A 15,434-nucleotide genomic window follows, 5' to 3' on the forward strand; every position below is an offset into this window, starting at 1 on the left:
CTCCTATCTTACATGATGGAGACTGAAGCACAGGGAGGTCAAGTAATTTGCCCATTGTTGCCCAGTCAGTAGGAAGAAAAGCCAAGATTTGAACCCAGCAAACTCTGGGCGCAGAGTTGATGCTCAGAGCCATCAGGCTATGTGGCCGTGAGCCTGGAGGGAGAAGCATCATCGGAAAAGAGCAACACCCATTCTCCACAGAAATGAAGAGAGGAAAACATAGAAACTAAAAAAAATAATTAATATAAAAGAATACCCAGGGGCTGGTAGAGTGGTAGAGTGCTTGCCTGGCACGTGTGAGGCACTGGGTTCAATCCTCAGCACCACATAAAAATACATAAAATATAGGTATTGTGTCCACCTACAACTAAAAAAAAAAAAAAAAAAAAAAGGAAGAATACTGAGACCTGATTTGTTTTTGTTTTCTCTCAAATTAATTCAAATTCAGGATGATGATGTGTAGGGGGGGGTCAATTCTCTGTGAGCAATCCTCTAACATTGTTTTTGTCTTTGTAATGTGTAGTGCACAGCTTAACTTCTATGGCAATCAGCATAGACAATACTATACAGCAGTTTGGGGGGATGTGAAGTAAAAGATATGTTAATGAGTTACCCCTCTTAAATATTGATATTTTTTCCTCTTATTTTCTCTTCAGTAAAAGTTACGCTGTGTCCAATTCTATCTTCCTCATATATATTTGACTGGATTGTCACTGTTCTAAACTATATTCACTGAAATAGGAGATGAGATTAGGGTCTAATTCTAAGTTGTCATTCCCTAGATGAGAACCACACTTGGTCTATGAGGAAGGAACACAGAATGGTATTCTCAACGTTCACTTTGTGTTATGAACAAAAATTGCAAATAATTGACAGCTCAAATCTATAGTTAAATATAATTATTTTGCTAAACAGTGAGATACATAGAGATATACACACATACATGCATGCATGTACACCTAAACAATGTTCTAAACAATAGAACAATGTTTAGGTGTACATACATACATGGGTTTGGCATAACTGATTTGAAGAATAATTTGCAACATTTAGGGAATGCAAGTACATAACAGCCATACACCCAGTTCTCCTACTAGGAAAATTGTTTTCCTAGGTGCATGGAAAAATATGCAATAACATTCAGTGAAGCATTGTTTATAATGACAAACAAAAACAGAAACTGGAAACAACCTGCATTTCCATCAATAAGAGAGTGAATAAATAGTGATATATTCATTGAATGGAATACTATACAGCAGATATACTGAATCTAGAGCTACATGAGCATATCTGAAACCAATGCAGACTGAATAGTCAGCAGCAGAGGCTACCACTATATGACTTACCACTTATAGAAAGTTCAAAAACATGCAAAAAAAAAAAAAAAAGGACATTGTTTAGGTGTACATATATGTGTAGTATAAAAGCATGCATGAAAATGAACACCAATGCCAAGAACAGTTACCTCTCAGGAGAGAAAAGGTGTGACAAAGAGACTGAGCAATAAGAACTGGGAGAAGAAACAAGAGGGCTTGAGTTGTATTTGCAACATTAACTTCTTTTTAAAAATATTTAGCAAGTGCTATGAAATAATAAGAATGGGCAAAGCTGGAGGAGTAGGTCTTATTATGAGATTGCATTTTATAATTGGGGACTTTGCATGCCGGCTCCACGACATCAGGAACACAGAACAGTGCCTGGCACATGGTAGACCCTTAATAAATCGTAAACCAGGTGAGTAAATAATGACTTGTATATGTGAAAGAAGAAGCTTCCAAAACAAAAGTATAAATTGAAAGATCAGAAGGACCTGGTCATGGGGTTGGTTCATATTTGGAATAACTCATCCTAAATCCATGAAATGGGGGAGCTCTCTGGGTTTGTGTTAAGGTAAGCGGGACCGGTTAGAATCAACAGCTCAATCCACATGAGTTGTACTATTTTCTAACCAAACCAGATTAGATTTGCGACTCATGCCTAAGGAAACTAAAAGAAGCCAAACAGCCCATCATTTGTGCCCTCCAGTTCAAACGTCTTCCAGATCCACGGGTGGGCAAGGTCTTCTCCAACCCCACCGCACAGCACAGCACAGCGAATCATCGTTGCATGGACTCCGGCACCGTGAGGCAGTCCCCCAGTTCAGAAAAGGCAGGAGGAAATCCACGTGGAGACAAGCTGTTTTTCTTGCCATTCTCATGTAACACATCAGGAAACGGCAAACCACAACAGCATGCACCTGCATCGAGCATGCACTGACACCAAGACAGACAAGTTGAAAAGTACCTCAGAGGTCACCTTGCAAGACAGTAACTTAGAGGTGTACTGGCAGGAAGGGAAAAGACCAGGGTTAGTACACAGCAGACACTCACAGAGTACCCCGCCAATGGGAACCCACACCACGCCAGAGGTGGGCAGGAGGGGCAGTCACTCCAGGAGGCCACCACACACCCACGCCAAGACTTGCTTCATCTGATATTTGATTATTTCAAAGTCTGTATCTCTTGGAGCAAGTAGATACCCTATTATCCTTTAATAAAAATATCAGATAAGCCGCATTTTGTTAATTCAAGATGTTGCTTTCATTTTTCTGCACTTTGAATTAACGGGATTCTTTCCATTTTGGATTTGCCAGACTCTGGAGCCAGCTTTTCAAAAACTCTTCCTGTAGGCTTCTCTGAACCTTGAGGTTCACTCAAAGAAGACCCTGATCTCTAAAGAAGGCACTGCCTTGGGTGACCATATACACAGCCACCCTCATCAGAACCCTGGAGGACTGCATAAGATCCCTGGAGTGGGGTGGTCCTGTGATCATCACTTAGAATTAATATGAGCATTACAATACTAAAATAATAGTTTTACAGAAGACTAAAAGTCCTCTGTAAGAATCCATGGGGTTGGGGGTTGAGTAGATCCAACTACCGGAAAGGAGACAAAAAAAAAACAAAAAACAATGTGGGACAGCCCAGCCCCTTCCAGAATTGTGGTAATGAGCTTGCATTTACACTGCATAGGGCATCTGAGGAGTTGACTGGTGTGGGGTACTGTTAGTCATATAGACTTAGTACCCCTGAGTCTATGGGCTTACAAATCTGTGGGCATCAGCAATTTCTTACATGAAACACTTAAAAATTACACTTCTGAAGTGGTCAGACTAATGGCTGGGAGGTGAGGACTCGGAGCTCTCCTCTCCTTTGCACCTTCCCTGTCCTATGAGAGACAGGCAACGTGAAGCATCCTTGCTTGTGGCTGGGCTTCCCCTAGGGCCTGGGGAAGGGAGGGGCTCTGGGGCAGATGGGCTTCCTTCACCTACTCAGTGAGAGTACAGCGGCATCTCTCAATGCATGACTTCATTTAGAGGGAAAGTTGAGATAGAAATTCTTCTAGAGAAGCAGGAAGTGCCAGACCCCAGTTCTGACACAGTCCAGGGAACTGATGAGGCTTTCTCTTATTCGGAGACAAGCAAGGGTGGTTGCAAGAACTTTCAATAGTAATAGTGTCGGGGGCTGGGAATCTAGTTCAGTTGATAGAGTGCCTGCCTCCCATGCACAGGGCCCTGGGCTCAATTCCCAGCACCACCAAAAAAAAAAAAAAAAAAAGCCAGGGAGAGGGGAGGAAGGCCAGGAGAAAAGGAACGGAGGGAGGGAGACAGAAAACACAGGAAAACCCTGCTGAGTAGATCCTGTGTTAGAAGTGAAGATGGGACTGAGCACACAGAGGGCTCAATGTTCCTCATGCCGCTGAGCTGACTAAGGCCACCTCCCTTTAACTGGAAAAGGGGGAGGAATCTACCAACATGTTCAAGAGAACCAATGAACCCTCATCTTTACCTTCCTAGGCTCAGGTCATGGTGTTTAACTAAATGCAATCATGCAACTCATAACGGCCTCGTGAATCCGTCCCCTAAAGGGCTTCTTGAGGCCTGAAGGAAAGCAATCCAAATAGCTCCTGATTTGTGCCCACCAGCCCAGCTGTCCTCCAGACCTACAGTGGGCAGGGTCTCCTCCATCCCCACCTCAAGACAGCTCCTTTGCAAGGCACCAAGAAGCCCTTTAGGAAAGGATCAGTCCATTATGAGTTGAAGGACTGACCAGAGATGGCATCAGACCCAGAAAAAGGGCATTTCCAGTAAAATAACAATTCCGGAGAAGGGAAACCCGCAATTAAAGTCAGGTGGCTACATCTGGGCCCACTGCAAAATTACCAGGTTAAAGGAGTGAATGATTAAAAGGATGAACAGTGAGCCTGGGGCAGAGGTGCAGCCTCTCTGAGGAAACAGGGTCTTTTTCTAATAATGGTAAGCTGCCCTGGGTGTAGGGGTGGCCATACAACCCTCCTTCCTCAAAAAATTAGCCAAGGACTCTACTAATGAGTGGGCAGAACATGGAGCAAGGACACACCCACTGATGTCCGTACAGAACAAGGAAGCCCGTCCAGGTGGGTCACCTGTGGACTTTGACCACAAAGGGAGTGCCATGCTCAAGTTCTAGTAGTAAGTGCAGCCATTTGGGGATAACTTCTTTTGGGCAATGTTCCATATGTCGCTGACCTTTTTTGCTCACCAACTGCAAAATGAGCAGGTTCCCTGCCCCCTGGCCTGTTTTGTACCTTTTTTTCATTAAGTGGGAAAACTGGAGACAGCAGGGCCCCGTGCTGTGGACAGCTCCACATACTGCCACTCCTGTGATGTGATTAGGGGGCCCTGGACCTGTTTTAAATGGCAACAGTTTTTCTCAGTTTTGATGGCAGAATTCTCTCAGGGAAACTGCAGGCTTGGTTCATGCGGGCTCCTTCTCTTTCTTCATGCTCATTGCTATCAATGTGTCTGGTGTTATCTCACCACAGACACGTCCCAGTTATATGTCATTTTTGCTTTTAGGTCTGCATTTTCCTTGCGAATGCAGACCAAGTAAGAATTCTTTTTATTCAATTTATAAATGACTTGCTACTTTCTAGACTCGGGTTTTGATCCTGGGGGAGAACCCACAGGATCCTTAAAACGTGGTTTCAAATTTCCAAAAGGGCAGGCAGAAATGCTGCCAGGGGGCTTGTAGGAAGGAAATGTTGGCTGGTGAGATGCCAGGGAAGATGCTGTATGGCACTAGGTGACACTGGGGACATCAGCGTGAGCCAAGTGAGGTTCTTAGAGGGTACACAATCTACAATGCCATTTTGCCCTGCTAATAGTGTATGTGCACGGAGCAGGAGAACAGAATTATTTTACTTTTAGAAGAATTGCCCTTAGCTTCTAGGAATAGGAAGCCAGGCTACCAAACAACCCACCTGCTCTCTGTTATTGTCCTTCTCATATAAGAGACAACTAAAGAAAAACGGAAAGGGGCCACAGACCAGCTAGGGGGAAAACTTCAATGCATTTTCCAGTGACTCATATAGATACAACAGAAAAGATCCCCTAAACTGGGAGGGCTAATAGACATGCTAAGAGGTGGCTCAGAAATTTAGTCTGGCTGAAAATCATGTAATTGCTTTAGAAGCAATCTGAGTATATTTTTTTTGAGATTGGATCTCTGAAAAGAGGAGACACCAGTTGAATAAGTTTTATCCTGTTCTTAGAATTTTTAAAAACACAAACACTTGGTTTGATTGTAATGTCATTCGACTTCAAAACACTGGGCCTTGCGTCCAGGACCTGGAAATAGCAACAGCTTGATTTGTTCGTAGATTTCTTCCTTACCTGAAATGTTGAATTACTTGGGCAAAATAGAGATAGGAAGCTGCCTCTTCACTGTGTAAGGGAAGGGCAATTAGAATATTAAAATGCTGACTCCATACTTTACTTTTGGCTTCATTAATGCCAAAAGGAAATCCAACCTGGCTGGCATTCATGAGGTGGCTGCCTGAGTGTCAGAGCAGGTACAAAGGAGACTTCAGCCCTCTGCTTAGCAAATGACTAAGAATTGGCTCTTTCCTTCTGTGTACAGTGTTTTTTCTATACTCCAACACAATAAGCATGTACAAGAGATAACACAGAGTGTGCTTGGAAAACATTTGAATGGGTCGCTACTAAAAGGGTTGATTTGTTCTTTCCCGTCCACATGGTAACATGAGGGACCCACTCGGTTGACCTCCAAAGTTGCTGATGTATGTTCTGGATACACTTTTCTGCACCACCTTTCAAAGCAGCCACAGACCACCAAAAATACCTAAATGTGAACTCTGTACCAAAACTGGGGCTGCAAAAAAGGGCTGGCTGAAGAGACTTAGTGGGCAGGAAATGTCCCACAGGCTCAGGAAGGAGCTGCTGCCTCCATCACAGTGAAGCCCAATAGGAATGTCCTCAGCAGACACCGCAGGACAGGCCCCAAGCCACTGTGAAATTCAGAGAGCAGACCATAGGCTCCCCTGTGTGCCTTTTCTTCCTTTCTTTCTCACCACATATTTTGAAAGCAACTTTCAGTCCTGGCTTCCGTCCCAGAAGTCCTTTAACCTGGGATGAGCCTGCCAGAGGTATGAAAAGTGTAAACCGGTGCGGACTTTCCTACTGTGAACTCCAGGGCACTCAAGTTTAAGGTGACCGGGTAGTTCATTATCTAAAGCAGGATACCTTTTAAAGGGAAAGGGGTGCTATTCATCATTATGCCAGGACAATAGGCATAAACCAGGACCCTCCTGGGGTAAACTAGGCAGTTTAGCAATCCCAGCTAGGTGGGACTTGAGCACATCTGGGCCAGGGATTGATTGATTACTTCCAGGGATGCAAAGAGACTGATGCCCGAGACTTCCTCAGGGATGGTGTGAAATCTTGAGGCTGATCCCAGGCTCCTTGGGACCGTATGGAACAACTCTAAAGTCTTTTGCAGGACAAAGAAACCAGAGTGGATGACTTCCTTCATAGTTCATGTGAAAGCCACATGCAAAGTTCTGGGGTCAGGGACAGGGTAGTCGCGTGGTTTTCAACTGTCATTTAAAATGGCTCTTTCTTGCCAAACTGCATAAGAGGCTTGGAAACAACCCAAAACACATGTCTCCCGCCCCTTTTTTTTTTTTTGGAGGGGAGGGTGTGGGGGGCAACCGGGTTATTGAACTGAGGGGTGCTTTGTGCTTTACCACTGAGCAACGACTGCTGTCCTTTTTATTTTGAGATGGTGTTTCACTAAGTTGCTTAGGGCCTTGCTGAGTTGCTAGGACAATCATCCTGCCTCAGCCTCCAAATTTACTGGGATGACAGGAGTGTGTCACCATTCCCAGCTCACCCTTGTCTTTTTGAGCACTGTGGAATATTTATAGTGATTGCTCACAACGTAGATTTTTGAAGAAGCAGCATTTCATAGTTCTCTAAAAACACAGAATGTGCACAAAGTAGGTCAAGCGGCTCCCTGGCGCTCACTCCTGCTCCCTCCCCGAAGCATCGCCCGTGTGTGTTGTCTTTCCACACCCCAAACATCTTGTGCACCACCCTTGCCAGGGGCTCAAGCTATCTTTGGCCAGAAAAGGCCACTGTTTGGGAACCAAGGCAGAAACCCAAACCCAAACCCAATCCACTCATGTTAAACCACACATTTGAAAATTGGTTTTGGAACCGCGATGCTATTCAGAAACAACTGTATACACATCCACACCTGAACTGGTACACCACACACACACACCACACGGACGGCCGCCCTCGGAAAGTGAAAGGAAAGGAGGAAAAACTTACACTACTATCATCCATTCTCTCGCGCCTTTTAGATTTGTGTGTCTCATAGTCTTCCATGAGGGTCTGCATCAGGTTCTTGGGCCGCTGGGTTCCGGCAGCCTCTTCGGGGGCTAAGTCAGGCTGCAAGCTGGGGCCTTCGGTTGTGGGGGATGGAGGAGGTTTGACTTTCTCTATTTTCCCTGAAACAATACGAAGAGAACACCCTTTCTAAGCTCATCTGCTCATGGCTGCTTTCAGAAAGAAGAGAAAACCGGCAAAAAGAAAAGGCAACTTCTGACATCGAGGGCGCCCCCAGAATGAAGGTTAAGTGTGGGCCATTTAGTTACAGGGGACAAAACACTGCAGAGAATGCGCACACCCATCCATCAGAGACCCCAAGGACACTAGTTTTAAAAGGTTAGTTAGATCACACGGGCCTGGCGGGCATTTTGCAAATATGTTAGTCAGACCATCCTGGCCCTGGTTGCTATGGAGACGTGTATTTTATCACAGGTCAGAGGATGAGACTTGGAAGAGGTGGCACCTTGAAGCCTTTGAGGCCCAATTCTTATGAGAAAACCAGAGGTCACAGGGGAGACCAGGGGTGGAACCTGGCCTTCCTGGTGTCCTCTATGTCAGAGGTGGCCAAGTGCCGGCTATTCTGCCCGGGGTTTTCTACATGGGCATCACAGTGTGGCAAACCCTTTGAACGAGACTGTGGCCATTCCTCCCAGGTCACTCCAGTCTTAAATGGGTCAAGCTTCATTCATTCATCTTACCTGCTGGGGTCCCGAAAGCATTTGAGTTTGAGATCCTCCAAACCTTAAGGGACAAATGCCAGCGAAGGTAGTGTGTGTGGTGGTGGGACGTGAGGGGCAGGGGGTATCCACCAGACGCGGAGTGGTGAGATTTTAGCCCTGGATGCTCTCCAGGAGTTCCCAGATAAGGAAATGAGGCCAGTGGGTGGGGACTCTGGACACTTTTGCTAAGACCATTTGTATTCTTCTCTTGGGAAAAGCCTGGGGCCCTGGCTTCTGGCCCATCAAAGAGTAGACTTTAGTGCCACTGAGACCCAGGTGCACCTCTGAGAAGGTGCAATGGCAATGGTGTTTTTACACAGGCCCTTTGAGGGCGACACAGCTGGGCTCTGCAACAAGGAATGTGGAGAAAACAGAATACATGGGTCCTTTCAAGCCCCAAAGTGGGTGGCACTGGGGGCACCAGCTGATCCACATGAGGCGCTTAAAGGGTGCGAGAAGAAGCCACATTTAAGAAGCCACATTTTGGCCTCTGAATAGAGCCAGGGGAAGTTGAAGTCCCACGTGACCCCTTCTGGTCCCAAGCTTGGGGAAACTCCCTGCCTTCATCGCACATCCCAGACTCCTTACTTGGCACCTGCCTGACCTAGCAGGAGTCCCAAGTGTAGGCTGAGTCTGAGTCTCCATGCGGGTGGCTGTGGCCCCTTACCAGCACAGGCTCCTTCCGATGGATCTGGAAAGGCCTAGAGCTTGGAAGCTCCAGATTTTAATTCCTGCGCCCTCACTAACTGGTTACTGATTGGCAAGAGATCATGCTTTTAACGCTCCACTTTAATATTCAGCCAATCACTTAAATTCTGAGCTTCCACTTCCACAGCTGCCAAATAAGTCTGGGAAGGAGCTGTCTTTGTGAGGTCTTCCAATTTAAATGTTATACTATTCCACTGAACACATTTGGCAAGCAGAGCAACCCTTATCAATATAAAAAAATAAGGCACACGGCCATCACATTTGTTGACTAGATGGAAAGTAGTTTTGTTTGTTTGGGGCACTAGGGATTGAACCCAGGGGGCACTTCACCACTGAGTCATATCTCCATCCCCCGTCTCTCTCTTTTTTCGGGGGTGGGGTGGGGAGAGGTACCAAGGATTGAACTCAGGGGCACTTGACCACTGAGCCACAGCCCCAGTCCTATTTTATATTTTATTTAGAGACAGGGTCTCACTGAGTTGCTTAGCACCTCACTTTTGCTGGGGTTGACTTTGAACTCACGATCCTCCTGCCTCAGCCTTCCGAGCCACTGGGATTACAGGAGTGTGCCATGGTCAATTCACTAAGTCGCTTAGGGCCTTGTCAAGCTGCTGAGGCTGGTTTTGAACTTGTGGTCCTCCTGCCTCAGCCTCCCAAGCCACTGGGATTACGGGTGTGCTCCATGGCACCTGGAGGAAAGTAGTTTTTAACATACAAAAGAGGGATTCCACTTCACAGCCACAATTGCACTGATTAACTTAGTAAAAAGCATATGCAATGATCCAGATAATTTAAAAACTCTTGTTACCAACAATAACAAATATTTCAAAATCTCCAAATTCATAAGAAATCGTTTCTATTTTTTATTATAGGAGTTAGGAACTGCTAATAATGGCTCCATAGGCATTTTTAAATAACCTACAATAAATATTTATCAAGATTTTACCACCTGTGGTCCTTCCTTCCTTCCTTCCTTCCACTTGTTGCATTTTTTAAAGAAATCCCAGACCTGGGGTCATTTTACCCCTGTACACTTAGCATACACCTCTAAAAATTACAACTGACTTTTAAATTGATGGCTTGAGAAGTGGTCCAGCACAGAGGTGAGTACACAGGTTTTGGAGCCCTTGTGCTGCAGTTTGAATCCACTACTTAGGTGCCAAGTAATTCTGGGCTGGCAACTCACTGTTTTTATACCTCAGTTTCCTCATCTGTAAAGCGGATATGATGACAGAAGTACCCTTAGATAGTTGTTAGAAAGACTGAGGTAACATTTATAACAAGAGTATTTAGAACAGAAAGCATCCAATGAGTCCAGCTACCATTTAACCATTATCTCAAAGGATAATGTGACTCCGGGGTGAGGACACACAGTTTCATGAGTATCCTGCAGCTCTTCCAGGACCAGAAATAGACACCAAGTTGCTTTGTTGTCATCTCCAGTTGTTGACCTCAAGTGTCCAGGTAATCTCCCATCTGCCACTCGTCCGGCACTAAACGTCTAGAAGGCACAGTAGAAATCCACTGCCTCTAGCTGCTGCCTCTCACACACCAGGCAGCAGGGCCCCCCGGCCTCGCAGAACTTGGTTTACCTCCTGGGAAAGCCTTTTCACAAGCTGACTTGATTATTGAAGCATCTGTCTACAAACTGCAAAAATGACCTGAGGATATGAACCGATTCAACTATCAGTGAACCCCCCAAGCATTTGAATGAAGACCCCCTTAGAGGAGGGCCTAGCTGGTCCTGGTCGCTGATGGATCCCGGCAGGAGCTGTTGACACGAGCTGATAAAACCAGTTAAGTCCACGAGGAAACACGTGTACTAGCCACTGAGCAAATGCTTATGGATTGGGACAGAACCTCCCACAAGGAATCAGAAGAAAGAGTTCAAATGCCTTCACTGGAACACATGAAATCAAACATTCCACGGCCACAGAATCACACGCATGGCTCTGAGGCAATGACAATGGCAATTCACATATGGCCTTTATATCACTGAATCCTTGTGTCTTACGATGTAGTTAGGGTGGATGTCCTGATACCTGGAAATGGCTTGGACCCTGGAGGCCCAGAGGCTAACTCCAGCCCAAGTGACAGTTGATAGTCACAATTACAGTCTGGCACCCAAACCCCGTGTTGGTGGTAGCTGATCTCTAGGGGGAGATGAAGGCTGCAAGGAAGCTGTGGAGGAGGTGAAAGGTGGCTACAGGACGTGGTCAGCCACAGTCAGACTACAGTAAAGACACGTCCTGCTTATTTATTTCCTATCATTCCAGCAACTCAAAGCCCATCCCTGGTGCAAGTGTTACCAGTGACAGCCACCAGAGGTCACAGGAAGGAAGGCTGGCTTAGTAGGCCTGGAGCAGCTGCCCCCCCAAGAGGAAAGATGGCTGACAACAACCTGAGAGAAGAGGCTTTGTTCAGATAACCAACCAAGATCATGTCACGGCCTCAGGTGGGGCTGTCACAGGTCCCCAGACAAAGGAGGTGCTGTGCCTCATGGTCAGTGTCAGGGGAAGCTGCCTTGGCCAGACTTTTCTGCTGGGCCCTGTAATCCCCCACTGTCTCAATGAGGATGGTGAGAAACTTCTGCTGCTCTTCCCCCAGCAGTGGACACTGCAGATACCTCCACTGTTGGACCTCAGGAATGTGAAGTGAATGGTCTGTGCCGCAGGCCTGCGAGGTCAGTTGCATCCTTACCAGTGGCACCATGAGGCCCTCTGAAGTTCTCTGGCCTCGAGAACATGCCCCAAACAGTGAGTTACCCTTGGTGCTCTGCTCCAGTGTGAATCTCGCTTCCTCTCTTTCCCCAGGGTCCCTCCCTCCCAGCTTACCCCATCCAACCTGGCCCTGGCCGAGGTTATCCACCTGCTGAGTGATTCCATAGCTGAAATACCTCCAAGTAGCCTCCAATTCATAAGTGTCCAGTTTCTCACCTGGACTTAACATTCCACAGAAGAGTTCTCTTGAAGGACCACTCCCCCCCGCCCCCCGCTGCCCCAGTCACAGTCCTGAGAAACAACAAGAACAGACTGCCACATAGAGCTAAGGGCAGCCCTGGGTTGCTTTAGACTGAAGAGTGGACCTGATGGTTAACAGAGCAGAGGACAGGTGCAAGGTGACCTCTACATCCACCGTAGGGAAACAACAGAACAAAATCAGACTGAAATTCTGAGTGCAGAACAGGAAACATTTCTGAGTTTATTTCATAAACGTGATTTTTGTTCAAACTACTCCATCTACAGTAATATCAGACTTGACTTTTGCAGGTGTTTGAGGGTAAGCAACTTGGCTCGGCTGGATCGATTTCAAAGCTGTTTCTAAACGTGTGTCCTATTACCTTGGCTATGTGAGCTGGTATCCTCAATGTTGTAAACAAGCAAAACAACCCCCCAAAAAAGCATTGTAAAAATAAACTTGGATTTAAATAAGGAGAAAGGGGAGAGGAAGGCGGGGGGGGGGGGGGGGGAGAAAGGCAGAGAGACAGAGACGAAGGTCCTACGGGAAGACTTCTGGGTTTGGTCCTAACATAACCATGAACTGCTAATGCAAGAACAAAATGCAGCATAATCTCACATTTATTTAACCAGAGAAACTCACTTCATGGAATACCTATTAAAATTTCAAGGAAGGCGGTTTAGGAAATATGCTTCTCTGGCGTATAATACTGGCTAACCAGCTTCCAAGGAACTTTCTGGCACTAGCTAGTTTGGCTGACAATTAAGAATGAGCACAAAGCTTATGTACAAGAACTTCTACCTTAGTAATTAAAAAGATAATTGAACCAAGGTATCTGCCTACAGGAGAATGGTTACATTAGGTATGACTAGTTTTTAGCCATTACAAATCATGTTTCAGACTAGTTAAAAGTCATAGAAAAATACTCAAAATATATTAAGAGGAAAAAGCAGTTATATTGTAGGCATTTAAGAAGGTAGGCTCAGGGGCTGTCTCATGGTGAGGCAGACTAGGGAACAGGGAGAGAATTTCATTACAAATCCATTACCAAAACCAGGCAGGATTTCATTACAAATTAGCCAGCACTGTGTCCATGAGTGGAAAAGAAAAGCGGGAAACACGAATTTGTGTTTCCTGTTTATTTATGAGAAAGAGATAAAGCATTTTCTAGTCCAGAGAAAGCAAGCCGTGCCTTGGCCACACTTAGGGATTTTCCAAGCAAGAAAGGATTTCCCTGGGGCACTTGAAGTGGGCTGCGCTGACAGGAGGCAGAGAAAAGAATCTGCAATTCTTCCCACCCTAGGGAACCCGGGAGAGGGCTGTGTATATTCGGAACACAGCTGTTGTCAGTCCTGACAGCTCAAATCCTCCTTCTGTAGGAACAGGTCTAACTTCAAAAAAAAAAAAAAAAAAAAAAGTAACAAATGTGAATTCCAGAAGTTTAGAGGTATTTTGTGGAAATCAAAAGTTTAGAGTTCGGTGATTGTTAGATTCCATCTCCATGGAGTCTGAGGTCTTCAAAGATCCTTTGTTTCTACATTTCTCAAGAGAAAAGAAAAAGCCACCACCCACTCGTATTTAAAAGCCACACCAAACAGAACAAAACACCCACCAGATGACATGCCTGGCCCAGTCCTCCTTCGATGACCTTCTTTCTTCACACTGCACTAGGACTAGGTCGCAAACATCTAAAGCAACTCACAATTCTACAGAAAGTAAGGAGCTCCGTCTTGGCAGTTGCAGTTTCCTTTCCTCTCAGTGAAAGGGAACATCCTGAATGTCAGCCCAAGAGCACACAGAGGCTGTGACCCACACGAGGAGCTGATCATTTTTATTCTTCCTTCTCCTCCTTTGAAGGCCCCAGGATGGAATGATGGGAATCTTGCATTGCAAACCTAGCTCAAGAATGAGAAATGACCCTTCCTGGTGGAACTAATCTGAGAAAATGTCAAATACAATTGCTTCAAGGTCAGACAGGTTTTATTTGATGAACTGCTCACCCTATGAATGCCACTGGAAGATGATAAAAATGCACGAGTCCAGTGAACTATCAGAAAACACAAGAAGAGCCATGTTAGACAGTTGACATGGACTATGTCAGTTCCCCCACCGTCTCCCTGAATCTTGGGAGAGAACCAGGGAAGCCAAGCTTAAGATGAAAAAGAGATAAAAGGTTCATTAAAACAGTAACAATGACAATTATAGTGAAAAGCATACTTTCCCACAAGATCTTTTTATTAAACACATTCCTACTAACATGGTGGGCTTGGCTGGATGAACATCACCTCTCCACAAGAAAAGAAAAAGGGAAGCAAACTGATGGTGATTGATACTTGTAATTTTACTATCACCCAATACATTTTAATGATGAACTTTGTCATTCCTTTGTTTTTGAAAAAGAGTGACTACTGAAAACTCATTCCTGACGTCAAGTTTTAAAAGAGTGATTTTAATTCCACGGAAGTACTTAGAAAAAAACTAGGAATAGAAACAATTTGATGACACACATTCTGTTATTATTTCAGGTTCACAGCCATTGCAGAAAGCAACTCCTAAGTAATTCTCATCAAATGAATCTGAAATGTCAAACTCACTGGGAAGCACAGAGCAAGTCACTATGGTCAGTAAGAGATGCAGTCATATCCTGCCCCTGATTCTAGCAGTCACTGGGGACATCCTGCTCCCAAGCCTGGCTTTGATTAGTTCATTTCTTACCAGGGATCTTGTAAGAATTATGTCTTTTGATTCACTTCCTCTTTCTCAGCTCAAGACTATGCACTTTCTTTGTATGTAGCTGAGTCTAATTCCGTGGAAATCTCCCCCCTAACTTGGAGCATGGAATAGCCGTGGGGGAGCAAGCAAACAAGGACATGTGTATTGACCCCATCAAGCTGGAGCATCAGCAGAAGCCAATCCAAACACCTGGATCTATCAGAAAGCTAGCACAATTAGCAATAGAGCAGAACCTGCTTGCACACAGGAAATTAAGCTGACAGGGGATGTTCTGCCTTTTTCCAAGTTCTACTGCCCAAGAGCCATGACCCTAGGCTTGTCAGAGAAAAAATCTGGGAGTCTCTGCCTTCTCAAGAGTGAGGCTGAAAATTTCTCTACTATACACCCTCACCTTTTACCAAATGCTGCTTTAATGGAGGCTTTTCCTACCAATTTCTTTCCTAACGGTGTGTATTTTTTAAAGAAACATATCTGCGAGGTTCAGATAAACCGGGAGGTTCAGGGAAAAGAAAAGAGAACAATCAAAGGCAATCATGACATTCTAGGCCACGGGTTTAAATTAGTTCATTTTGACCCCGCTACACCTAACACGTTCATGTAAA

The 15,434-nt window shown here is 45.2% G+C and overlaps 1 protein-coding gene across 5 annotated transcripts in view; it reads right to left on the reverse strand.

Moving 5' to 3' along the window:
- Palm2akap2 (PALM2 and AKAP2 fusion) overlaps positions 1–15,434 on the reverse strand; it is a 457,063-nt gene that overhangs the window by 6,612 nt on the left and 435,017 nt on the right. For 4 of the 5 annotated variants that reach the window (XM_076845693.2, XM_076845695.2, XM_076845696.2 and 1 more), the window contains one exon: positions 7,655–7,833. The exons of the other annotated variant lie outside the window; for it this stretch is intronic. In XM_076845693.2, coding sequence (XP_076701808.2) covers positions 7,655–7,833 — 179 coding nt within the window. The remainder of the gene's footprint in view (positions 1–7,654; positions 7,834–15,434) is intronic. 5 annotated transcript variants of the gene reach the window in all.

This window comes from Callospermophilus lateralis, chromosome 2 (assembly GCF_048772815.1).
Source record: "Callospermophilus lateralis isolate mCalLat2 chromosome 2, mCalLat2.hap1, whole genome shotgun sequence".
In the NCBI taxonomy this organism is placed as follows: Eukaryota; Metazoa; Chordata; class Mammalia; order Rodentia; family Sciuridae; genus Callospermophilus; species Callospermophilus lateralis.